The 25275-nt window shown below is 47.1% G+C and overlaps 1 protein-coding gene across 11 annotated transcripts in view; it reads right to left on the bottom strand.

Moving 5' to 3' along the window:
- CADM1 (cell adhesion molecule 1) overlaps window positions 1-25275 on the bottom strand; it is a 170454-nt gene that overhangs the window by 41977 nt on the left and 103202 nt on the right. For all 11 annotated transcript variants that reach the window (XM_055728492.1, XM_055728488.1, XM_055728490.1 and 8 more), the window contains exons 2-5: window positions 12873-13019; window positions 11620-11772; window positions 7802-7939; window positions 5779-5934 (exon numbers count right to left, since the gene is read on the bottom strand). In XM_055728492.1, the coding sequence (XP_055584467.1) occupies window positions 5779-5934; window positions 7802-7939; window positions 11620-11772; window positions 12873-13019 (594 nt within the window). The remainder of the gene's footprint in view (window positions 1-5778; window positions 5935-7801; window positions 7940-11619; window positions 11773-12872; window positions 13020-25275) is intronic.

The following is a 25275-nucleotide window of genomic DNA, read 5'->3' as shown; positions in this document are numbered from 1 at the left end:
CTCTTGGCAAAAGTGGTGACAGATGGCATCCTCAGGAGAAGGATCCCACGGGCCAAGCAGAGCTCCTGCCCACTTTAGGTAATTCCAGCTTCAAAATCTCCCAGATAATCCTTTAGACACCTTTCTTTAGATAGGCACTATTTTACCCAGCTCCTCGCCTCTGCTTTGGTCCGTGGCCCAAACCGACTATTCATAAAACCCGACTTTGTGTGGTTTCTGTATCCTACCCATGCTGGCAGGCTAGGGGAAGAGCAGGAGGAGCATGTTCTTCAATATTAAAAGAATTAAGCACTGTATATGCAAGTGTAAATACAACTGTCACCTTCATTCTACAATCAAGCAGGTTTGCTTATCAGGTACCAGTCTGCATCAGAGACAGCCCAGACTCGGCAATCCCCTATCTCCTCCTCAGCTTTGGCAAGGACAAGAGTCTGCACTGCTGATGTTCAGCCAAAATACAGAAATCTATTAAATAAATAGATTCCGTGCTTAAAATAACCAAGAAGCCTCTGACTGGCAGTTCCCAATTCGTCTGGATGAGCCTTTCGACCCCAAACACAACTTTGTGGCTGTTGCCTTCAACTGAAGCACTTGGCTTGTAGGAAAAGGGAAGCCAAAGCCAGACAGTAAGTTGGGCATAAACACTTCAGTTTGAAATATTTAAGTGTACGCTGCTGCTTAATGCTTGCGAAAGGCAGAGTCCTGGTTGTACTGTATGCTCCTCACTCCCAACAACATTCCTCCGAGAAAACCTTATTAATGAGCTTGCAAACAAGCACCCAACTGGGAAATGTCACAAACAAGAGTGGCTAATGCCCCAGAAAATCAAATAACTGAACACTTGGCTGATTGTGGTGCTTTTCATATTCACTAAGAGAACAAAAAAAAAAAAAAAAAAAAAGAAAAAAAAAAGAAAAAAAAGCTTTAAATCAAAGTTTCTGAAGGGGTCAACACCTCACTGAACAAAACAACTCTTTCATTCATTTTTAGAAATCTCAAGATGATAAATTACGTTGATGTTAATCACTTCAATGCATACTATGCAATTAATATTTTCGCTTGACAGAAACAGAAGGATTACTGGAGATGCGACAGTGCACACACACACATATATATATATATATATATGGCCAGTTTTTAACATAATTGGGCACAAAAAATTCTTCCATTGTAAAGCAGAGGCCGTAACAGATTCCATCAGTGCATATTTTAAAAGTACAAGTGTAGATATTATAAAAATGAATGTGCAATTAATTAGAACTTCAGAAAAGCAGAAAAAAACCCCACCACCCCAAGCCAGAGAAAATGCCAAATCAAGACTTCGACACTTTCACTCACAGTACCACGTAATGAGATAAGGAAAAGTACCACAAAGGCTGAACTTAAATGTCTCTGAGAATATCTGGTTCCATTCAATTCCTTAATGATATTTTAATGCATTTTGTTGCTTCATTTCCTTTCTAAAATTAGACTCAACGCACTCGTCTTCCATCCCTCATTGACGGATTTGAATCACAAAGAGAAAGCGACTCCAGCCAGAATCAGGGGATATTTCCAAGCCAACACGATGCAGCACACTGCGGCCGCCCACTGCACAGGGTTCTACGCTCACTGGCTAGGCTATTAATCAAGCATGAAAGTGTTATCATCACTGTGAATACATGGCACCATTTGTCTAACTCCGTTTGCTTTTGAGAAGCTTTACCAGGAGGGTTTCAGACACACGGCTGAGTGCTTCTCTGCAGAGATTTCATTTTAACACCACACCCTACATTTGTGTGGAAGCATTTCTCTCCAAACTTCACAAAGGGCCAGGCTGTGCTGCATTATATATGCAACAAATAGCTTACTCCACGAGTAGGACAAATGCTCAGCACGAATCAGCCTTACTCGCAGTTTTGCTGACTGCAGCAAAACAGTCTCTCCTCCCAGCATGTGTGCTGAGAACTTGCTATTTATTTATAAAGTTTAGCTGAGGGTATAGTAACAAGTGACGGGTACGTACTACGACAGCTCCTCTGACAGCGCGGTACGCCTGTTATTTTGCCGTAGCAGAAGCCCTGCTGTGCTTGAGAGGAGGAGCGAGAGACCCAGTCCTTCCTCGCAGAGATGCGACAGCCTCGGCACACAGGAAGATGCTTGGAAACAACCAGGGAGAGAACAAGGGGCAGCCAGGCGGGTCAGCGCAGCGCAGCCAACACCAGCCCCACTAAACGGTGGCCCAGGTGACCGCGGGCTCGGTGCTGCAGGCGCATGGGGTATGCTGGGGCTGCTGCTCCAGCCGTTACAATGAACCCCACGCAGAGTTGGAAACTGCCTGTCCCGCTCCATCAGCACCATCTGCTTCCCTCCTCCTGGCACAGGACACCTGGAGCGGCCCCAGCCCGGGGCGAGGTGGCCAACAGCCCTTTGGAAACGTCCTCCTGAAGCTACCGAAACACTTAACCCAGAACCCCAAAGCCTGCCATTTTCTTCGAACTAAAACACAGAAGAAAATGTTCAAAATAATGGTTTTTTCAACCACAGGGAAGTAGGTCACTTTGTAGACTTAACGTTCTGCACCTTCCTTTCTTTTTTGCAGAGGAGAATGTTTCAATAAAAAAACCCCACACATTCCGGGTGACACCTCCAAATAAGCCGAAGTCCAAATGCTCCGGATTGGCAACGACCCTTAAGGTCCTCATCTACCAAAAGGCAGCTAAGATACCTAGCTTTAAGAAAATCACCTTAAAAAGAGAAAAGATAAATATTTACAAAGGAGAAGGAAGGAAGCCTGGGGGAAGAAACACCTCCCTCCTCCTTCCTGCCATCCGCCACCCCGCACCTGCCCCAGCTCTCCCGGGGGTGCAGCCCCCGAGCAGCACGTGAAGAACCACAGTGGTGTGTCCCTGGAAAACGGCTGGACTGTGTGGGAGTCACCTCGGGAAACACCTCACTCTCCTCTGAAGGGCGCAAATGGCATGTGGCTCAGGGCCTGCTCTCTTCAGCAGGTCACAGCTTCAGTAAGACGGAAAAAAATATATCCTGTGATGACAAATGTCCCACCCCCTCCCTTCCCCACTTCGCAAACTACACAGGATTTTTGTTTTCTGCTTGCTTTTATCCTTGAAAAGAAAAAACCAAAACCAAACAAACTAAAAAACCCCAGCCCACAACTTTTGAGTTTGCATCTTAGAAAATTTAATCGCTCCGTACTCTGAAATTTAGTCAGACCAGAAATACCTCATCTGAGAGGGCCCCATCCATCCTCCTCCTGTCCTTCCCCAACGCATTTCATGCTGGAGTTGAATATGTTAAGTGCAGAGGAATACAAAGTTTGCTGAGAAAAATATTTTCCTGTGCCTTACTGACGTTCCAAAGAGGCAGATCTGCTGTGCCCTTGGTGGGAACACGCAGGACTTAACGGGGAGAGAACCTAACAGCAGAGGCTTCAACCAGCAAGACCGCCAAGTGATCTGGAGCAACACCTCTCCGGCTGCAACAGGAGCAGCAGCATCCACACATGCGAGCGTGGGATGAACACCACGACTGCTACCGCCTTGGAGACTGGGCAGCTGGTGTGCCTGCAGGGTACCATCACCGTCAGTGGAAGCACAAACAGCAGTCAGGTGGAGTCCTTTCCTCTGGCTGCAAATCCTGTATCTAAAAAGCGATTGAGAATGTACCGGTTAACTTGATTCTAGGAGACGAAGTTCCCTGAGAGGCCAAGCCCATGTCCACGGGAGCTCTGATCTGTCTGTCTGTCTGCCAAGAGCAGAGGACCTTCCTCCCGCTCCTGCTCTCCCATCAGCCAACAAGTCATCAGCTTAAAGCAGGAGAAGCTCAAGGGTAAAAGTTTGCTCTGCAACTGCCTCTTCTACCCTAAGTTCAGGTCCAACAGCAGGTATTAAATGCAAATGCCTGGCTGCATTCCAGCACATGAAGTCCCGAAGCTGCTAATTGCTGGGAGCCGCAAGGTTATGATGCACGACATGTTCTTCTGCTGGTACTCCTCTCTCAAGCCATCTGCTGCTGCCCACCGAAGGAACCGACTGGACTACCGTGGGTCAAGTCCCCATATATAAACATAATTACTTTTAACAAGCTCGGAGTTTAATTCAGACCAGAACACAAAACGAACCCAGTCCAAAAGCCTTTCTCCCACTCATCCCCGTTCCCTTCCGAGGAGGCTCTGCGCTAGCTCCATTCCGACAAGCAGCTCCAGAACAACCCAAGGGGAGGCTAAAATCAGCGCTAAGGGCAGAAACCTGCCCAAGGGATGCCAGAGCAGCCTCCAGCACATCAGCCGAAGATGGCATGCATCCCGTGGGACACCCAAGTAACAGCAGTTTTTTACCTGCTTTGCCTTCACTGCATGGGGAGCCTTGTAAAGGTTGCAAACGAAAGTAGTCAAGAAGGGGTTTGAGGAATTTAGAAAATGATTTAAAAATTTACAGATTATTTAAGAATGGCAAAAATGTTAATTTTTTTGCGGAAACAGTGGCCCTCTCCTACCCCATCAAATGACCAGGATTTCAGAGGCATTTCTGAAAGGAAGCCTGAAGACCACCTGAAGCCCTTTCGCCGAAGGGGAAGAAACCTGGTGCGATTTCAATGCCTCTGCATGGTAGGGGAGATGGATTATTATTTTTTTTTTCCTTCCCCCCTGTTAAGTATTTGATCAAGCCTCACAAAGGTGCTAATGTATTATTAAAGCTAATGGAGCTCTACAAGAAATGTTAATGGACATTAAGTTTGCATAAATGAATTACGCATTAGCACAGTTGCAAGAAATCTAGTATCTGCCAATTTAGGTAGTATCTGATCATTTCTGTTTTCCTCATTATGGGAACATCGTTTCCCGCTAGTTTCAGAGATACAAGAATTGTAACCAAGATGTTCATAATGAAACTACATAATGAAGCAGATGAAATAAAATTAATACAAAACTTCCTCTTCTCCTTTTAACGTAATGTTGTAGTTGAAGCACACTTACAAAAACAAGCACCCTGAACCATCCTAGCACCCCGGTTTTCTGAGGCACTCCAGCCTCACCATGAGGACTGTCTGACCTGGCTTTTGCAAGCCATTTGCTGTGCAGAGGTGTGCATCTACAGCAGCTCTGTCACCTCCACCAGCTGGAAGTCGGGCACCTCTGTGTTTGGCACCACAGGTATTTTCAGGTATCTGCTCATAAAACTTGCCAACATCACATACAGTAGCGCAGCTCCTAAACGAAGTGAAATGTGTTAACACCGAACATGCTCAAAGCATTACAGAAAATAGGCTGGCTTTCATCAGCGGTGTTACTACAGATTTCACATAATTCATGTTACTCTGCTGCAGAGAAGCAGCTGGTGCTGTATGTTCACAACGCACAATACTGAGTTTCTTTGCGCAACACCAAGTTTTTGTCCGTAAAGTCGCAATGGTGGCCAGTCGCTTTGATGTGGCAGTAGTGAAGCACTTTTCAAACAGGTAAGTAGGTTGCTAAAAGAAGAATACTCAGATTTAATCTGTTTTGACAATTATAGAGCCCAGCCAGGAACCTTTGACAGCGCACATTCTGTGGACAGAAAGTTACTTCTTCAGAGAATGAAGGTGTGTATTTATCGCATCACAGAAAGGCTAGGAAAAGTCATGGCTTAGCCCATGAAGTGGTACCCAAAACTTGCAATTTTTAAATAACAGGATATAAACCTCACTTATGTTGTAGTTTTATCATGTGGCGAACAGTTCCCCCAACCCGTAAGTGAGCCATTTTATAACGTTAAGAAATTTAAAAGTTCCGCTACTCACACATGACTTCTAGGTAACGCTGCGTCTGCAAGTCTTTGACAGCAGGGTGATCCACTAAGCAGATGACAGGGACCCCGTCGTCTTCCCGTCCCACCTTCAGCAGCAGCTGGCTGGTCACCGTGTACATGTCGGACCACTGCTCCACCTCTGACTTGCCTGCCAGGGAGAGGGCAGAGCACGGGACGTGGTCACGGGAGGGAGCGTCAACGGTACCCAGCTCACCTCCCCCATCTCGGTGGAGAGGTCCCCCCTCAATAACCGTCCCCGCTCGGCAGCCACTGAGGTTGTGGGGAAGGGGGTATGTGTGCATGAAGCAGCGCACCTCTGTGAGGTTGCTGCCAACTCCAGTCCACGCTGCCTCACTGCAACGATTAACAATCCCCTTACGCTGCCCCCAAATCCCAAACTCTTAAATCAATGAGCTACAAATCCCCTCCCACCTCCGAATCAACAATTAGCTAGAAAAGTGATTACACAGATTAACTTAATTAAAAGTAGTATTGATATGCTGAAGCATTTCAGCAGTGCTGGACTGGAAGGAGAGAACAGTGGTGGCTGCAGCAAAGCACAGCCGGGACTGGCTGCCTGAAGGATGCCGTAACGCACGGCACCGAAACCAGGAGGGAGAACGGGCAAGACAGGAGAGAAAGGATTTTTTCAGGAACTCAGCAAGTGCTTGCTGGCAATGCACCTCTGCTTCGTTTTCAAATACTCTTATCTGTGGCTTTTTATTGAAGAATTCACAGTCAAAACGTTAATAGCAACTTTTCTAGCAGAGGTCTTTCAAACACGAGGTATTTCTGTATAATATATTGAAGCAAAACAGAGGACCGATGCAGAAAGTGATGCCCTTTGATATTTAGAGGAAAGGCTTTCTGGTCGGCAAAGATGCACGTTCCTGCTACTCACAACTACCACCAAGTATTTTAGTTTCCCTACTTCTCTGAAAAAAAAAAAATAAAAAAAATCCAAAGAATCAGCAGGGTGAGCGGGTACTGCAAGAAGCTACTACTCAGCTCAGCAGTCTTCAAAGAGAAAGGAAAGCCGGGATTCAATTGCCAACACAAGAAAACTCAATCAAGAAGCTGGACAGGTCAAGCATGAAGGGTCAGGTACTACTGCACTGCTGCCTGCCAGAACGGGGAAGGGAACCCGACAGGGATGATCACTGGAAGATCTGCACACCATGCTGATGACAAGTGGTGCTGGGAGCCAGCGGGGTACCACTTCACGTGGCAGCAGGTTTGCATTCCGCCTTTATCAGCATACTCTCAGCATGCGCCCCACTCGGATGCTCGTAGGTGTTGGATTTAAAGGGAGGTTTTCATCTTGCCCTTGTAGGGGGGTGGATTTGAAGTAATGAGTCTGGACTTCTGCGGAGAGCCCTTCAGTGTCTCAGACTGGGTAAAGCACAAAAGTGTTGTCAACCGGGCTCACATCTACATGCAGACTTAAACTAACAACACGTCACATGCAATCAGAGTCAGTGACTTGAATGTGCAAATACCAGGAGCAACCAGACTTCAGGGAGTCACAGAAACCCATCTTACATGAATATTCAAGCGAACACAGAGAAAACGCTCTATAAACAAGAGAGCTAGACATGAAGGTGAAATGAAAATCTTTATAGCCCAAAGCGCAGATGATCCTACTCGTACCTAAAGCAGGGCAGAAGGCTACATAAACCACTGCAGAAATAAATTCAGCGCACAGCGCTGGGGCTCCTCAAGGTCACCTGCACTTACAGAAAAACTCCAGAACCCTGTACTGGAGCCTGGCAGGTAGGCAGAGGACCAAACGGAGTTCAGCCCTTCTGTGTTAGAGAATAATCTGTCTGCCCACATATTCCTTTGCTCTTGAGCTGACACTTAAAGCAGCTCACTCTACTTTTTTTTTTTTCTTTTCTTTTTTAAATAATATTTCCACCCCTTCCCTTAAAGTGGCAACAGAGAACAAATACCCAGCATTACATAAATCATTTCAGCTCGCCTAGAAAAGCAAGTGACTGAGAGGACATGTCTACCGGTTAGCTCTTTGTTTCCTTTGAACCATCTGATGGTGGTGGCTGGTCTGCTGGCCATGGCAGTGCAGTTCAGCTCGATCTCTTCTCCCTCAACGGCGATTTCTTTCTGGATATCAATTACCAAATTGCGTGGCGGGACTACAAATGGAAAAGACAACACAACACATATGCGATGAAGAAACCCATTTGTTGATCACTAATGCAAGACAAAACCTTCAGGAATACCCATAAAATCTACTAAAGGAAACTTCGCAACCAGGATTTATTTGATCTTTCAATTGATCAAATCCTTTGATAGGCAGTTTCACAGTAATCGGCGTTAAGCGCTTTCACTCTCCACCTAATAATCATTGTAGTTTCGCAAATTATTACTTATCAAATTTGTAACTTTCTGTTCTCTCTCCCAGGCAGGCACCATTCCAAGGAAAAGCTTTAGTCTTCTGCGCTACGCATTTGTGTGCATTACTATTTAAAAAATACAGCTTGACTCCGTGCACATTTCTTGACTGCTTCTGACAAGGAGAGGAAACACAAAAGCTGACATTTGGAAGTGAATTTCTTACCGTGCCTCTAACCTCGCAAGGCAATTTTTCTCTCCTGCTGTTCAGCTTCAAGCCTCAGCCGTAAGGAGTGGAAGCAGGCCAGCAAACATCAAGCTCACTGAAGATGCTCCAAAAGCCGCCAAGCACGAGCTCGACGTGGAACGCCACCACCTTTGGAACAATGCTGCCTCCCCATCACCCCACCACAAACCAAGTGCAAAAGCATCCCCAAGAGAAGAGCCGGCTCTGCAGCCAGCGACAGGCGCTCACAGCGCAGGGCAATTCCTGCAGGAGGGAGACTTGCCCCCCTCCCTGGACATGCACCTTCTACAGGAGAAGACATCAAGCTGGAAGATTATGCTGAATGAAAAATAATTGAGTAATACTGAGAAACAGGCTGTAACTTCAGGGGGTAACGACCACTGCAGCACAATCCAGAAATCTGACAAACTAGCTTCAAAATCACAACACAGGAACAAGGAATCTCTTCCCTGTGAAAGCACCGGTAATGAGGCAAAAACCAGGGAAAAAAATGAACATCAAGAGTCCGTACAGCAGAGAGTTGCAGTTTCAGAAAAAACCCAAAACTTCCAAAGGAACCTCAACTTTGCTCTGATCAATATGATTAAGCAACTGCATAGTTCAAATGTGACTAACACGTTTTTGAGCTAATGAAGAACAAATATGTATAAATACCATCCAGATGATCAAATGGACTAATTAGTCACTTGTGGCTTTTCTCTAAAAAGAACAGAACGGGCCTCATAGTTGAGATTTTCACATGTTCCAATTAAGCATGAATAAATCTACATATCATGTCACAGAAGACATTAAAGCACACGGGAGAGCGGTGGGGGGAGCATGCTGCCAAGGCGGGGGGAAGGAAGCACAAAGCTCTCTCCCAATACCGACTACAGAAATGATGCCTCGGAACTCAGCTCTGCCTTGGCTCTCCCAAGCGAGCATCATTGGAAGCAGACGAGCAAAACTACTCTTGGACAGTGCTTATGATATATTGAAGTCCAAGTGACGACCACGAGATCTGTGGTGGGGAAAGTGTTCCTGGGGGGGCAGCCGCACTCTGACTCCCCTGCCCCTGCTCATTTTTGCTCCTAATTAGGGAGTCACTAATATGGAAGATGGGAAAGACATGTCATCTGCGGCGTTGTGGTACACAATCTCTCTGCACCAAGGCTAGCTATGATGAAAAGTCCCCTCCTTAGTCTTCTAATAACCCAAATTCACCTGCGCTGCCTGCTCTGTGAACTCAGCTTTGGCCCAAGCGTGTGATAAAGGTGGAGAAAACAGCCGCTGCTTTAGGGCAGGCACACGCCGGCCACGCTGAAAATCCTCCTCAAGAAGAGCTGAAGTCCGAGGCAAGAAAACAGACTTCCTCCTGAATTCTGAAGCACAGGTCATGTTTTTAAAAAAAAAACCAAAACAAAATGACAAAAAGACTGCATTTTGTCTCCCACTTGAAAGACATGCAGTGCTGGCTTACGGGGGAATAAATGAAGCTGTTATTTCAAACACCTTCTTAGCATCGTTAGCAGGGACATGAAATCAGACAAACTATTCTTACATGTGCATGATTAGAGAGAAGAGCTGGCAGAGTTTCCTACTCCTGTGAATGCTGGGACATGCACTAAAACTTTGAAGATGTTGATAAACGTAATAGCTCTAGCAGAACTGCTTATAAACATCATTAAACAACGTATAAAACCTAAGAAACAAATCTCATTAAATAAAAGAAGGAAGATTTAAGCTAATCAGCGAGCGAGATCTTACATGAAGTTGCCCTCTGTGATCCAGGTTCTCCTATTAATAGTCTTAAAAGCTGCTGCTAATCAGGAATGGCTCTGGCAGCACGAGCTGCCGTTACCGGTAACCGCACCGGTCTGGCGGCTGCACAGCGCCCGAGGGAGTGGGGGCAAGAGCTCAGCAGTACCGCGCCTGCGTGGACCTGGGGGGCAGAGTGGAGCAGGCAGAATTCACTTCAGCGCTGCAAACAGTGACTTCGAAGCGAATGAACAAACTTAGGATGTCAAGTGAGAGACCTTGCATTCTTTCCCATGCAAAAACAGAATTTTGCTGAAATTAATAGGAAGGCATCGCTTCCCATTAGGTGAACTCAAGACCTCACCAAATACGTAAGTCAACTGACAAACGTGCAAAAACGTATGCATCTACACAACGGCAGGAGCTTTGCCACGATGCTATTGGTAATATTTGCCTGTAAGGAGTATCACAGATGGGCAAAGATGCTGTCATTCGTCATTAAAATGTAATCTCTCACATCCTCAAGCTCTGGAAGAAAAGATTCAGTATGTGATCAGAGTCTTCTGATTACTGAAAACACAAAATTCGTAAGGTGAGCAGTTTGACCATGCTACGAAGCATTCATGTTGATTTATTTTCCCTCTGCATATCAGATGACTACTGAAAGACATTTTCTACAGCTTCTACTCTCTGGACACCTTCTTGCTCTCTTCACCAAGCAAAACACAACCGCTGCAAGTTATCTTCCCTTCTTCCTAGGAAACACACCTTCTCTCGCCCCAAAGAAAATCGACACGAGGCGGGGAAGGGCTGGTCTCACACTGCTCGTGCCGTTCTGCCCAGCCTCGGGCCGGACAGCCGTTCCTTCTGGGATGCCAGCAGGTCCAGACTGGCTGAAAAGCAAAAGGGTTCGCGGGGCACCCTTACAGAGCACTGCAGCACGAACCCTCACGCTTGGGCTGCCCGCAGACCAAGGCCAGTATGAAACCCCGCTCCCTAAACGGCAGGAAACTCCTTGCAGCCTTCCCAAGTGACCTGCCCGAGCAGAAGAGAGGCTTAGAAGCAGGGACACCTCACGCTTACACCTCTGCTCAGACTTTGAGGCCAACAACTGCTGGCAAACGGGGAGGGGAAGAACCAAGAATCACACTGAATACGACGTTACCTACAAAGAGCGGCTCAGGGTGCAACCAGGATCCCTGGCGATGCGAGGGCCACGGCACGCCACCGGACAACCTGCTTGGTGTTTGCTGGCAGCCCTTGGAAATCTTGTGCCTGCAGGTCCCAGCCCCAAGCTGCACTGAGCTGCTGAAGAGCTGAGCCAGCCTCCAGCGGGAGAGCACCCCATGGTCAAACCCTCGCTGCGTTTCGTCACTGGAGAGCTGCAGCTGTCTCTGGGTGGCTGGAGCTCTCGGAATGCTATGCGGAGACCCAACCCGCTGACCCTGTGCGGCCAGGGATTGCAATGTTCACCGCAAGCACCTATCAGGTCCTTACCGAGCACTGTAATCGTGGTATAAATTTCCTGGGGGGGATCAGTGTAGAGCTGGCAGAAGTACCTTCCTTCATCGGAAATGGAGACATTTGTCAAGGACACTCGGAGCTCGCTGTTGGAGAAGTTCACCAGCTGGAACCTGCTGTCCTTCAGCGCTGCGGAGCAAGCACATCCTTAGTGACTGCAGCGAGAGACTCGGCGTCCCCTATCACACCGCAGCAAAGCCAAAGGTCTATACAAAACAGCAGCAGCACCTAGACAAGCCCCTGGCGGCCTCCTGCCTGCAGCCTCCACCCTGCTCCTTACCTTTGAGTCGGGGCCTCTAACATACTGCTGTTCTCAGGTCATTACAAAGAATCAATGTAAGCAAACCACCAGGCGCAGCATCAAATCAAATGGCTGAGGGATGCGCAGGTAAAACGCTTGTTGGGAGAATTCACCTCTATGTGGACCCGCTACTGACCATATGCGGTCAGTGGACTAGGGACAGTGTGAAAGATAAAAGAACTGGGAAAAGTACAGTTCAAAATCTGTTTCCTGGCCAGTAACAGCTGCCCAAATTCTGTTAAATATTTGGAAACAGAGCATTTAAAGTCTCACCAGCCGAACACAAGTTCCGTGGACAGTGATGCCAGTAGGGCGAGCCAGCCCTGCACGCCTGCACCCTTAGATCGGACAACACCTTGGAAGAGATCACGGCTGGCCACATGTGTCTGCAGCGTGGGGCACAACGTACCGCTGCGTCCCGTCTCCGCAGCAACACAGACGCAGTTTAAAGCATTTCACTGCAGCCACCAGGCTTTGTGGCACTGTCGCAGCAGGAAACAAAGCCAGGCTCATCCACTGGACCCGGCAGTGAAGGCAGAGTTTGTTTTGGTTACACAGAAGCATAGATTGTCTTGAAATTTTCAGTCTTTGAACCAAACAGATTACCTCTGAGAACATTGTGCTTTCTCGCTGTTGCCCTATTCAATTTGTTTGTGTCAGCTAAATATTTGGCACTCAATTGCAATTCACCCTGAATTACTACAATCAATTCCTATTGCAAAGTAAGATGGTCTGACTTTTAAAGGGGACCGTCAAGGTTTCCATTAAGGAGAAAGATTATGATTGCCTGTCTCATCTACCCTCCAAAGAACTGACTAAGCTTTAAGTGTCTAGCATTACATTAAAAGAAGAGAACTCTGCAGATGCTTTCTCTTGAGCACGAGCAAGGCACAGGAAAAATTATCAGACAAGGAAAGATAAAACTTACGTCTGAAATCTCGGAAATAAATCGTTTGTCTGTTGGGATTCAGGAGCTGAATCACCGAGTCGTCGCTGTTCTTGACGCGGCAGCTGATGGTGGCGACGTCTCCCTCCACCACCGTCACGTCTTCTGTCACCAAATTCTGACCATCACCTTCAGGAGAGAGCAAACACAGAAGGAACGTCAGCATGGTCCACGTGGGAAGGAAAAGTTCCACCACAGCCACACACCCAGCGCTCCTGTACAACATGCCCGGTGGCCCCTCTGCAGAAACGATCTTGGAATTTTCGTCCGACCAGCTTAACTGAGGAAGGACTCGTGTCTTCTGCAGGGGGAACAAGCCTCGGGCAGGCAATGGAGGAATCCCCGCTGGTGAGTCTGACGGGGTCACATGGAACCGGGACCCCCACCCTTTTACCCCACTAACCAAGCGAACAGACTGTGCACAGCCACACCTGGTTGTCGCTGCAGCTGCTGTGGACCTCACCGAACGGGTGTGATTACCTGCAGGGTGAGCAGCCATGCCAGGGAACACAACACCCCCCCCCCACGCCCCCACTACTGCCCACCCACTAACTTAAAGTGGAGTAACTGGCATGGAGCTCTGCGATGGGAACAGAGGAACAAGAACCACTGCACGGGCAACTGTTTGCACAACGCCCGCTGTACGGCTGCGCCAAGGAACACGCTTTTTATTGCAAAGCAGCCATGTAATCCCAGCACGTCCTCCCTGCTGCACTTTGAAGCATGACCGAAGGCGGAGGATGAGGGACAGATGCCCCGTGCCCCGCCATGCTTTAATACTCACAGCAGCCTCGGGGAGCAAGTTCCACGCCACGTGCATGGAAAAGGCAGAAATTCACTTCCTCTCTCAACAGACAAATTTTGTTGAATTACCTTGAAAGAACAATTCGCTGTAAGAAGCACTTATCCTTTGACTTGTGCAGATAGACTTTAGGGAACCAGTTTTTACTCACTCTGTGTAATCAGTAGGTGCTACTAATGTCCAGAGGCGGGAAAAAAAAAGAATTCGATGCAATTATGCTGTGAGAGCCTTGTAATCATTCACAGGTCATCACCTCAAAAACTCTCCTCCTAATGAATCGAATCGTTACATCACATGCACGCTGAGAAGTTTGCTTCACATGCTAAAGAATGCAGAGGAGGGGAATCTGAAAAAAGTGCTTTGCATTTCAGATTTCCCGTAACTACTGGGAATCTCGTCGAGGTTGGGAAGTGAGCTGGAGGAGCATGGAGCCGAGGCCAGACCAGCGGAACCCACCCGAGGGAGCCCAGCCAGGGCAGCACTAACCCGAGTCCTTCTGGTAACAGCTGGGGTCTGCTTTCCAACCACACAGGTCTGACGGACCAGGGGGCAAAGCCAAGCGAGGGAGGTTTTGAAACCTTGACTGGGAATTGCCAAGCGAGGTGAGGGTGCGTGGGCAGCCAAGGGCTGGGTGGCCAGGAGAAGCCTTCTGCTGCCTTTGCACAGCAGCCGGCAGGGAGGCAGTCCAGCTCCCAAGCTAGCCATGAAAAACAAACACACAAGATTTTGATAGAAAGTTTGCAAACAATAAATCCAGGGATGTTATTTGTACTCTAGCTTTTCTCTCGCCCTGCATTCTTTTCATTTTTCTTTCTTTCTGACTTGCATTTATTATTTGATGTGCTTTGGAAATGAATGTTTGACAGAAAGCCTGCATCATTTGGAAAGAAAAAGATTGATAAATTGTTAGGCACCTTTCCACACCTCACGGCACTGACTTGAAGTCTGGGCACGTTTTTCTGCCCTCTTAGTATAAATTTTGTTTCTCCAGATTGATGAACTTTGAACAGCAACATGAAAAGTTCTTATCAAACAGGCTAACAGCCGTACCAGAGAAGAGCTCCCAGGCTCACTGCAAGAGGTACGAAAAGCCCATCACCAACACCCGCCTGGCTCCTACTCTCCTCTCGGCAAGCTGACCATGCTCAAAGCCCTCAGATCAGATGAGGGTCCAGCCATCCCACCACACTACCAGTACCCTTAACATAGTGTTCCTGAACATTTCCAACTGCAGTAACAACACAAGGTTGTCAAATAATGTAACCTACTTGATCAAAGCACTGGACCAGGCTGCCCCGGGAGGTGGTGGAGTCACCATCTCTGGAGATATTCAGGAGATGTGTAGATGTGGCACTTGGGGCCATGGGCTAGTGGTGGGCTTGGCCGTGCTGTGTTAATGGTTGACCTTGACAATCTTAAAGGTCTTTTCCAACCTAAAGGAGTCTCTGATTCTGTGGAAGGTGAGGAGCACAACCGTGTTACTCATCAAAACAAACTCACTGTCTGAGTGGTGGAATACTTCATACCCAGTCCAGGTATGACCCATACCCAAAGCTGACTGAAGACAACCGCAGACAGGACAACCCATTAAAGAATGACAATATATCGTTGTACCCGTTAGGTAGCACTGGACCCAGCGACTCCAGCCTGGCCTGATGCCCCCCGCAGCACCAGGACGCAGGCGTGCATGTGCCCTTCTGCACTCAGGGACGGGTCCCCAGACCCGTCGCCCATGGAGTGAGGGTGCAGAGCCCAAACGCTACCAACGCCTGCGCCGCATCAACCGCCTGTGCCGCATCTCGCCTCGCTGAAGAAAAACCATGGACGGACGCGTCAGAACAGCGTGGAACTGATCTGCAACAGCCACAGTCAGGCTCCAGCTTAAACGACATTCAAATATCTCAAAAGCAGTGGAAGCAAAAATATTAAATGTTACTAACTGCTTCTGGGGAATAATTTTATCAAAACCATTCAAAACAAGGTTCTTGCACAAGGATCAGCTTGATATGTTCTCATAAACGCAATATTCACTACAAATCATTAACAAAGCTATTAAGATTCGATTTCCATCTAAGCAATTATTGCTAGCGTATTTTTTTACATTTACTTTAAAAGACTCAATCCTATTTTCAATTCATTAAACTGTTCCTTGCATTTACTGAATTTTACATCAGCTTAGAAGCCTATTTGAATTAATAAGAATTACAGTAGAAGTAATTTAGAAATAAATTATTTTAAGTTCAAGCCACTGAAGCTTTTCATGCTGGGATGCTGCTACATTAAGCCCGCTGACTGATGGCTTTAGAAGTCCAGCAGCTCAGTCCAGGCTGGCATCAGGATCCCTCTCAAGGCGGCATTTATTCTCCCCGAGGGCCTGGGGTTAATGACAGGCAGGGTGCACCTAAGGACACGCTGAATCTCTGGCCCAAAGCACCCAACCTCTTCAGCCTCACGGACTTTGTGTATTTATTCTGAATCAAAGGGCATCTGATCCAGCTGTTGGCTGCAAAGCTCCTCTTGCTCTGCTGACCTAAATTTGCTTGCTTAACTGAAAGCACCAGACCATACATGTTAACGCTTTTGGGTATCTGTATTCATATCTGCTCCCACTTACCAAGACAAGAAAGTTATTTCCATGAACAGCATCAATTACAAACTCTAAATTAAATAAAAATGCAACGTGAAGTGAGAACTCTTTAGACCCATCTTCATGTCAACATTTCAGGAAGTTTCTTGGTAAATATTTACTGGCAGTAAGTATTTTGAGAAGCATTAAAGTAGACACATTTATAGCATTGCAGTATATTGTAACAGAAAAGGAAAGACAAGGGGTGGGTATGGACCAAACGTACAATTGCAGAAGTTGAGAGGAGCAAAGGAAAGCTACTATCGAAAGCTTTAAATCACCTGCCAATTAGCAATACTTTTTTTTTTTTTTTTTTGGGGGGGGGGGGGGCAGGGCCTGAGTAGAGGCAACAGGGAAAAAACCACCCAACAGAATGATACAGGACAGACTTCCATCCATTACACGTGAGCGGGCTGTAATCGCCGCTGTGCACTGCCCTCGTACTAGGCAACAGGTTTTTGTTGGCAAGTCCCACACAAAGCACAACCCCCCTGCCCAGTGTGGGACACGCACCACGGACAGACTCCAGCACCTGACTCAAGAGTCCTGATCATCCTGACCTTGAGGATGAGGCACTGATTTGAGGGAGGGGAAAAGGAACACGAACGCAGCCAGCCTCCGGCTGAACTGCCGTATGTGCACAACGCAAGTATACAACATCAGGGAGCAAGTGTAACAGCTGGAACTAGGATCTGCAATGCTAGGGGAAGGAAAAAATATGCGTCTCCCAAAGCAATTCTCTGGCCTCATTTATGGAATATCTCTGTGCAGTGTAACAAATGACATTGTATTTTATGCTTGCTGGAGCCAGGGGTAAGGTGGTGGGATGCAACGCCTGAGGAACAGCTTTGGCTGGAACCAATACAGTTGGTTATTGCACTTGTCTTTCTGCCTTAGTCTAACTGCTTTCAGGACTGCAAAGACAGACATAGACAAGTAAATTGTGTTTCAAACAAGTTCCCCTTCGCCGGACACAGCCCAGGGACCTTGGCTTATATGCAGCGGTCACATTTAAAATCAATTCTTTCTCTGCTTGTAGCACACCAGGATAGAGCTAAGTGTCAGGAAGGAAAGAGGGAAAGATTAAAAATACGTGCTCGTGAGCACGATCCTTCAATTTCTAACTCAACACGAGCCACAGGTACTCTATCACAAGCAGCAGCACTGCTGACTCAGTCCACAGGCTACTGACACAAACGTTTTCCAAGGAAGAGTAATTTTCAGTATACCTGAACTATGTAAGCCCATAAATGTCAACAAAATCCCTCCTAATAAATTGAGTCAAATGAAACAACCCACACAGATACACAAACTATTTGTCCAGGTGCTCGAGGAAAAACCTGACATGATGATCAATCCACAGAATTAATGCAATTTGAATGTCAAAACTCATCTATCAGTTTCAGCTATCCAAGAGGAATGTGATGTTTAAATAACCGGCCAAAGCTGAGATAAACATCAAGCAGGTTTTACAAACACCTACCAATCCACCTACACCAGGACCTTTTCTCGTTGTTACTTCTCTCACGGAGCAGTTCATACACTCCCTCCATCCATCATGGAGATAACATCCCTTTAAAATAAACATCACGAACCGTCTTTTTGGGAAGGCTACAGGATCCAAAGAGACTTTTTGTTGTGATCAGATACAGGAACCTTTTCGAGTGGGGAAAAGGAGGAAATCAAATCGCCATCTAATTTCTCTGCAGATTTGCTACAAGGAGGGAGAAGAGAACTGACAATGCCTCGCTGGAAGAAGCTGCTGGAGCTCGGTGCATCTGGTCTTGGAATCCTGAGACTTCAAAAAAACTACAGTCATCACACTTGAACTTTTGAGAAGAATGGACAATCCATGCTAATTTTTCTGGCAAGAAACGGCAATCGCATCCTACGGCGTTAACTTCATGACATCTTTTCACAGGCAAAAGAACGGTAACAATTTTAGATCCGGCTGCCTACAAAACACACGTAAGCACGCAAGCACACAGCGTGGCTTTCATCACAGACGAGCGCTGCTGCAGCTGAACAGGTCCTGTACCGGCAGCGATGGAAAGGAACTGGTCCAGACCATAATGCTTAAAAACACCAGTCTGCATTCACCGACACGTATTTCAAGTACACAGAGATAGGGATGTTGTCACCTGTTTGCATAAAAAGAACTCATTGCAAAAACTTTAGGGCGAAGGGAAGGCAGGAGAAAAAGTGGCCTGCTGTTACGTACACCCATGCGTAATTCCTAACGGAAACGCCCCGATGCCATGGAGTCAGGAGCCACGTGTGAGCTCTTTGAACAAGTCTTCTTTTAATTTGATCCTTCACCCTTAAGGGGAAAATTTTGTTTTCCGCAAGATTTATGACTAGCACTTTGGAATGGCAACTTTCTCCTTTAACAAGATCTAATTACCGGTTTTGTGACCCCCGAGTCAAGCATCTCCGAGATCTTCCTGCATTCAAGTAGCTCCTATTGCCTCTTCAACATCATCTCTGTGGCCAGCAACACACTCAGTGTGGCCAAGATGCAACTCCGCTTCCCAGGGCAGAAAGCTCTTCAAAAAGAAGCAACTGTGACAAACAAATAGACTTCTAGAAAAATCTCCTTTTCAAGTTTGTTCTGCTGTGCAGTCTGCAACCTCTAGTACGCTGCTATTGAGTTTTGACCATGAAAATCCCTATTTACTGAGTAGCAAGAGCGGCAGCTACTTTCCAGCAAGGCGGTGGCAGTGCCGCCTCAGAGCCAGACTGAGCAGCCCTTGCCCAAGCGCCATGAAGCACAGGGGGTATCACAGCTCTGCTTCTCACTCTGAAGCAGAGACCACCGCAAACTGACACGGTAACGCTCGTCTTGTACTAGTATTTTTACTTTCAGATTTAAGGTGTGTTACTCTTTCTCCACCGCTGCAGCCAGGTTTAAAGGAATTGCTTTGAGAAAGGACACTGATGATGATTCTGCTGCTACCAGTGTTGGTACCACCTGATGATGATGTTAGTTAGCATCAGTTCCCATTTACGGGGGGGGGGGGGGGGTGGAACAAAAGAAGAAAGAAAAAAAAAAAGAAAAAAAAAAAAAAAGAGGGGTGGGTGCAATTAACATTCACAGGAACTATTCCCAAAATGTTAACATCGTGGATCTGTAAAATCCAGGTATCGCTGTCCACCACTGCAGCGCATTGCCAAGGCGAGAACCACTCCCTGGCAACACAGAACGCTTCTGCTTTCCTAGCAGAGAACAATTTTGTGCAGAGTTTCTCATTTCTCCAAAGAGGAAGTGGAAAAAGAGATGGAGGCACCAGATTAGAGCTTCATGCTACGTGACCACAGCAGCAAAGATCAGCAATGCCCTCGCCACACGTCCCCAGAAGCAGGGGTGCTGGAAGATGCTCTCCCCTGAAGGCAGCTGCTTGTCCCACCAGCTTCACCATCACACCTCGGGTGAGGAACTTGCATGTGCTTCTGGACGACTGGTTGCACAATCCAAGTGGATCCCCACTGGTGATCCCGTGAGCAGGACTGGCTGCCACAGGGGTTCTGCTCTTCACAGCCAATTTCTGTGAGCTTCCCTGACATCAAGAGTTGAAACCACCCCTGCTGCTCAGCATCCTCAGCGCCAGCTATTTCATCTTCTTGTCACAGGCCTTATTGCGACCTCTGTAATTGCACGGACCTGTTCCCCCTCTTTCTCAGTACATATTTTAGCAAGCGTGCGCACGTGTGAACACTTTCAGCACCTTTCAGCAGCCGGGCACCTCGTGAGGCAGACGACTCCTTCCACCAGCTCTCGCGGAGCAACAGCTCACGCTTCCTGCTGAACTACTCTCCGTGTTTCAGGGAGAACATGCAAGGTTGTGCTAAAAATTACTTACTGTGAGGAGCACATTTATGTTATGAAACATACACTTCAGAAAAATATACTGCAAATTCCAGCAAGTTGTGCACAGCTATTAAATTTCTGGAGGAAAAAAAAATATGCTACAGCCTCTTTTATGGCTCTTGTTGCTTAAAGAGTAAGAATAAAAAATGACAACAGCTCTGAATTGACACCAGAGACTGTGTTTGCTTTGAATGTGTAAGAACTTCTGCGTGATGAAACGGCATCAGGGAATTCCTGCTACCGGTCTGTAACCAAGATGGTACAGAGACGGAAAACGGCTGTGACATGCTGCGGAAGGCGGCGGCCGGGTACCGAGCCCAGAGGAGAGCGGCTCCTCTGCTGCACCGTGCTCCCCCTGAATTGTTAAAATGCTTGGTGTCAGGGTCTCGGGGGCTGCTGGGCGCTGCGGGTGCCCCACATCCCACGGAGCTCTCTGCGGCGGCAACCCTCCAAATCCAGGCGTTCACCGCATTCGTTACAGACAGTGCGCTAACGAGGGCTCCGCGTGCGTGTGCCGTACAGCCTGGCAAGGGCTGGCCAGGCAGCCCGCATCCCACATAACAACTGAATTAAAACATTTCTTTTGACCTGAGGAATAAAAGCCTTTTTTTCTACGATGAAAACCTACGTAAGAGCTTTTGGCCGAAAGGTTTCTCAGCCCACAGTGGTTCCTGACTTCCTGGCGGCCATCGGCGCCCCCTCCCCTCGCGCCCCTGCCCCTGCCAGTAACCACACCAGCGCAGATTTATGATCTGTCACCCGGGTTGGGATTAAATGTCATGCTTGTCTTTCTATTACCCAGATATTGATAGATAAAATTCCACAGTCATACACTACCTGTCCCTTCAAAGGTTACCGTTGGCGGATGCCGAGGATCAATACCGATCTTATCTGTCACTGACTTGGGGGTGGTGCGGGGAGGGGAACACAGCAAACGATGCTCCCTGGAACCAGGCGGGGGGGAATTCAGCATGGCTTGCAGCGTTAGTACGGGGTTTTGCAGCAAAGCCTGTTGTGCTGCAGAACTCAGGTTTTTATTCCACATTACTAACCAAACATTGAGATGGAAAGCAATTTATGACAATTGCCAGAAATCTGGTCTTTCAGAATACAATCGTGTTTCAAGTTAACGGGTTTGGACCATTTGAAGTAAGAATCCTATGAGTCATGCTCCCCACAATGAAGCTTCTCTTGTCTAAAAGCACAATTCTCACGTTCTGCTGCCACGGCTAAGTTGGAAATCTGTATGCCTGTTTTAGAACTATTTTCTTCACCCATTGGGCAGTTCTTAAATAAAAGATGATGCTACTTGCTGCTCTTTATTTTATTTATACATATATATACCTATCTGTGTACGGATGCTCAAAGAGTTTAACTCAACTTTCCAGAAGAAAAGCTTTCAAGAAACAGACGCAGCTGATCTCTTGCTTTTATTCTGGAAGTCAACAGTCCACTGCCAAGACAATAAAAGGTCACTTATTAAAAGACTTGGCTTGCTCTCATAAGGTCAGAGGTTTGTCAGAGCATCATCTGAAGGACATTGGTGTGCGCACCAATCCCTGGCAGCCCTACGCAGGAAGATCTTTTTGTGGAAGGGTTTGAAGGAGGGAGGCAGGATGAGGAACTCACCCCCCGAGAGATGGCTGTCAGGGGGACACCAAAAGGAAGAAGCGAGGAAAAGCGTGGAGCAGCAAGAAAAAGCACAGAGAAGGGCAAAGCTGAACGCAGCCTTGGAAGAAATACAAGGCAGGAACCTTTCACTCCTGTTCCTCCTTACACTCAACCATCACTGCAAGCAATCATCCATCAAGGACACCACCTAAAATCCAACACTTCGGTCTCCCTACCACTACTTGGAAGCAGCGTTGGTGAGGGAGAAGTCGTTTGACAACATAAGATGGTCCCAGCAGACTGCTGCCTCCATTCAGCGTGTTTAAATAACGCTCAATTAGGATCAACACTCATTTATTATTAATGTTGCCCTAATACAGAATTCCTTATCTGCATTTTATCTTCCAGCTGCATCGCTATCAAGGACACACACACTACCTAGATCTAAGGCAGGGGACCTTTGTTAATCTGGAATTTCAAAATCATGTGGAATTTCCTCTCTCTGTCATAACTTGTTCCTTTAGGAGCTGAAGTCTGATGTGCAGCAGGTTGCTGCAGGTAAGAGGAGGAAGCATTGATGAAATATTCAGTTTCCACAGACAATGAGCATGTTAGGTACATTTACATTACTAGAACGACATTCTTCAGCAGCCCCTGCTGCCTTACGCTTGTTTCTGCCCCTGCCATGGGGGCTAACGCCGCGGCAGCCTCTGCCAAAACCCTGAGGCGGGGAGGGAAGGACACACGTGTTTGCAGGTTTGTCACCTCCACTGCCACCTCCGTGTTTGCATGATACAGGCTGCCAGCAGCCATATGCTTGTGGCTTAGCAAGGTCACACTCTGACCTGGCAAGCGCTTCTTTGGAGGAAACTCACCCACCTGCTCCCTCTCCACCCTTCCCTGCCGCCAAACCTGTGCGGCCACAGGCGTGCACCAGGCTGCGCGGGGCACCTTCCCTCGGCGCCTCCCCCACGGCCGGCAGCACTTGCAGGGGTACCAGCCACCCCCATCCTTCACCTCCGAGATGCTCTGTCATCTCCAAGCGCTTTGTGCAGGTGCCGTCACTACTACAGTCTGCTTCGGTGCCGGCTTACATGCCGCAGCACCTGCTCAAGGCACAACGCCCAGAGCCCCCAGCGCCTGCCGGTACACGACAGAATGACGGGCTCTTCCAGTAACGAGGAAAACTGCTGCAAGTCAGATGATGGGTTTCACTTTACTCTAATGAGCAGATATGTCTTATATCCATACCTGTAACCCGTTTCTTGCAGACTTTTTAACATCCTTTTTTATTTTTTACTGTCAGTAGCAGCTGTCACAACGTGCCGCTTAATAATCTCTTTTAAATCCAAGAAATCTTTATTTCCATAATGCACCCGAGATGAATTTTGATCAACATCAGCCTGATCTCTTTCCTAAAGAATGGATCTCCCTTAACTGCCTGCACACATAAGTTAAAGCCTTTCTGAAATCTTTAGTTCCGCCACTGCAATAGGCAAGAAGTAAATGACAAAATTAATAACAAATGTGCAAACCTGTAGAAAATGTCCTGAAGCACAAGGGGATAATAAATAATAAATTGGAATACAATATTTTTCTTGGGGTATTCTGGCCAATTCCCATTCTTTGGCTAAGACAGCATGCAGTCAGCTTTAAATTACAACACTTTACTTGCCGCATTATACACAGAAGTTATTTTGTAAGCCTTCAATAAAACACCTGCGGAACTTTTATCCAAAGTGTTTACCGTCACATAAAATGAGAAGGTAAAATATTCACCAGTTTGAACAACCAAGAGCTTGTACATCTACGCCACCCTTCCGTGTACAAACCCGTCAAACACTGAATGCAAAAGGACGAGTTCTCTGTGGATTAGGTTGATTTTATATTTTTATATTCTTTAAAGGGTTCCCCCCCGCCCCGCTACTTCAGATTTTTTAGAGAGCAGAGACAAGTTCTGTCAAAGACAGTTACGCACACACACACCCCACACACACACACCCCCAGACGGGTGGTGATGGGGGACATCTCAGCAGTGGCGTTACAACCAACGTGAGAACTCCTTCCAACCTGTACTTCCAAGAAAGCATGAAAAGGCATGCTGTAACAAAAGCCTTTCGCCTAGATCCCTGATCAGACATGATGATGAACGCTAGCCTAAAGGGCAACATATTTGTAAGTTTTAAGTCTCCTGCAACACCAACTGTCCTGATTCATCCCCGCGATAAAGGCAGTTCTGAGAGCTATTTTACCATATTTATTATTTTATAGAAGAGGAAGAAAAACACGTGGAATCGGCCCTCAATCTGCCACCCATCGGATTTATAAATGTTGGTAAAAGACCAGTGCTAATGCCTTTAAACATTAATCTGCTCTCTACAGATTCTGCACGTCCCCTCGCCTTCAGCCTCTGCCTAGTAGTTGTTCCAGGCTAGGGGAAATAAAATGCATTTCTGGATATACTTTTTTTATTCCCCTTCATCTATGGGATTTGCTTTGAGAGAAAGGGCAGCTGCTCCCTAACACATTACTGCCTGCTGTCAGTGCTTTGCCAGCTGAGTGGAAGGCACAAAGCTCTGATCCGGTGTTTATTTTTAAAGATGCAGTTTGCCTGACACATACTCATTCTTCATGCTTGTTTTCAATAGAGAATCTGTGTCTGTTTGCTGGCTAATGGGACAAAGGCAAAGTTGGAAGGAAGGGAAAGGAAATTGTCTACTGCGTGTGAAAATATAAGCTTTTATTTTACTTTAAAATTACCCCCCCTCCATTCTATAAAAAGATTTTATGAAGTGCCTTAGCCCAATACCCCTTACTGTCTGCAGTTACGTATTTATTTTACAGTCTCATTGCTGTAAGTGATGAGATGGAACACGTTTTTGGATGCAGCCCTCATCCCACCTTCCCCACATCAGCGGGTGCAGTTTGCACCCCAAGCTCGGCGGCTGGTGCCCCAGGGTGGGAAGCGGCAGCTTTGTGTTCCCCTTGCCCAGCTTTCCCAAACCAGAGCCCAGCCGAAGCCAAACCGCTCCTCTATTACCAGGCACTTGGTAAATTTGATCACAGATTTCTTGAAGTTGCCATTGCCTTTTAAAAACAGATGACACTTAGGGCTTTGTACAAAGTTGGCCACCTAATTAAAACCTATAGGCCTTTAGGTTTAGATTGTTATTTTTCATGGACTCATAGAACCATTTAAGTTGGAAAAGATGTTTGAGATTATCAAGTCCAACCGTTAACCCAGCGCTGCCAAGCCCACTGCTAACCTGTATCGCCAAGCACCGCATCGACGTGTTCCTTAAACACCCCCGGGGATGGTGACCCCACCACCTCCCTGTCAGCCTGGTCCAATGCTCCACCACCCTGCCAGTGAAGACATCTTCCCTAATATCCAATCTAAACCACAAAAGCAAAACAATAAACACCTCTAACACGCAACACCATTAGGTATAATTAAACAATGGGCAAAGCGTACATC

The sequence above is a fragment of the Falco cherrug genome, chromosome 17 (assembly GCF_023634085.1).
Source record: "Falco cherrug isolate bFalChe1 chromosome 17, bFalChe1.pri, whole genome shotgun sequence".
Classification (NCBI taxonomy): Eukaryota; Metazoa; Chordata; class Aves; order Falconiformes; family Falconidae; genus Falco; species Falco cherrug.
This window is presented reverse-complemented; position numbering and strand designations above follow the sequence as displayed.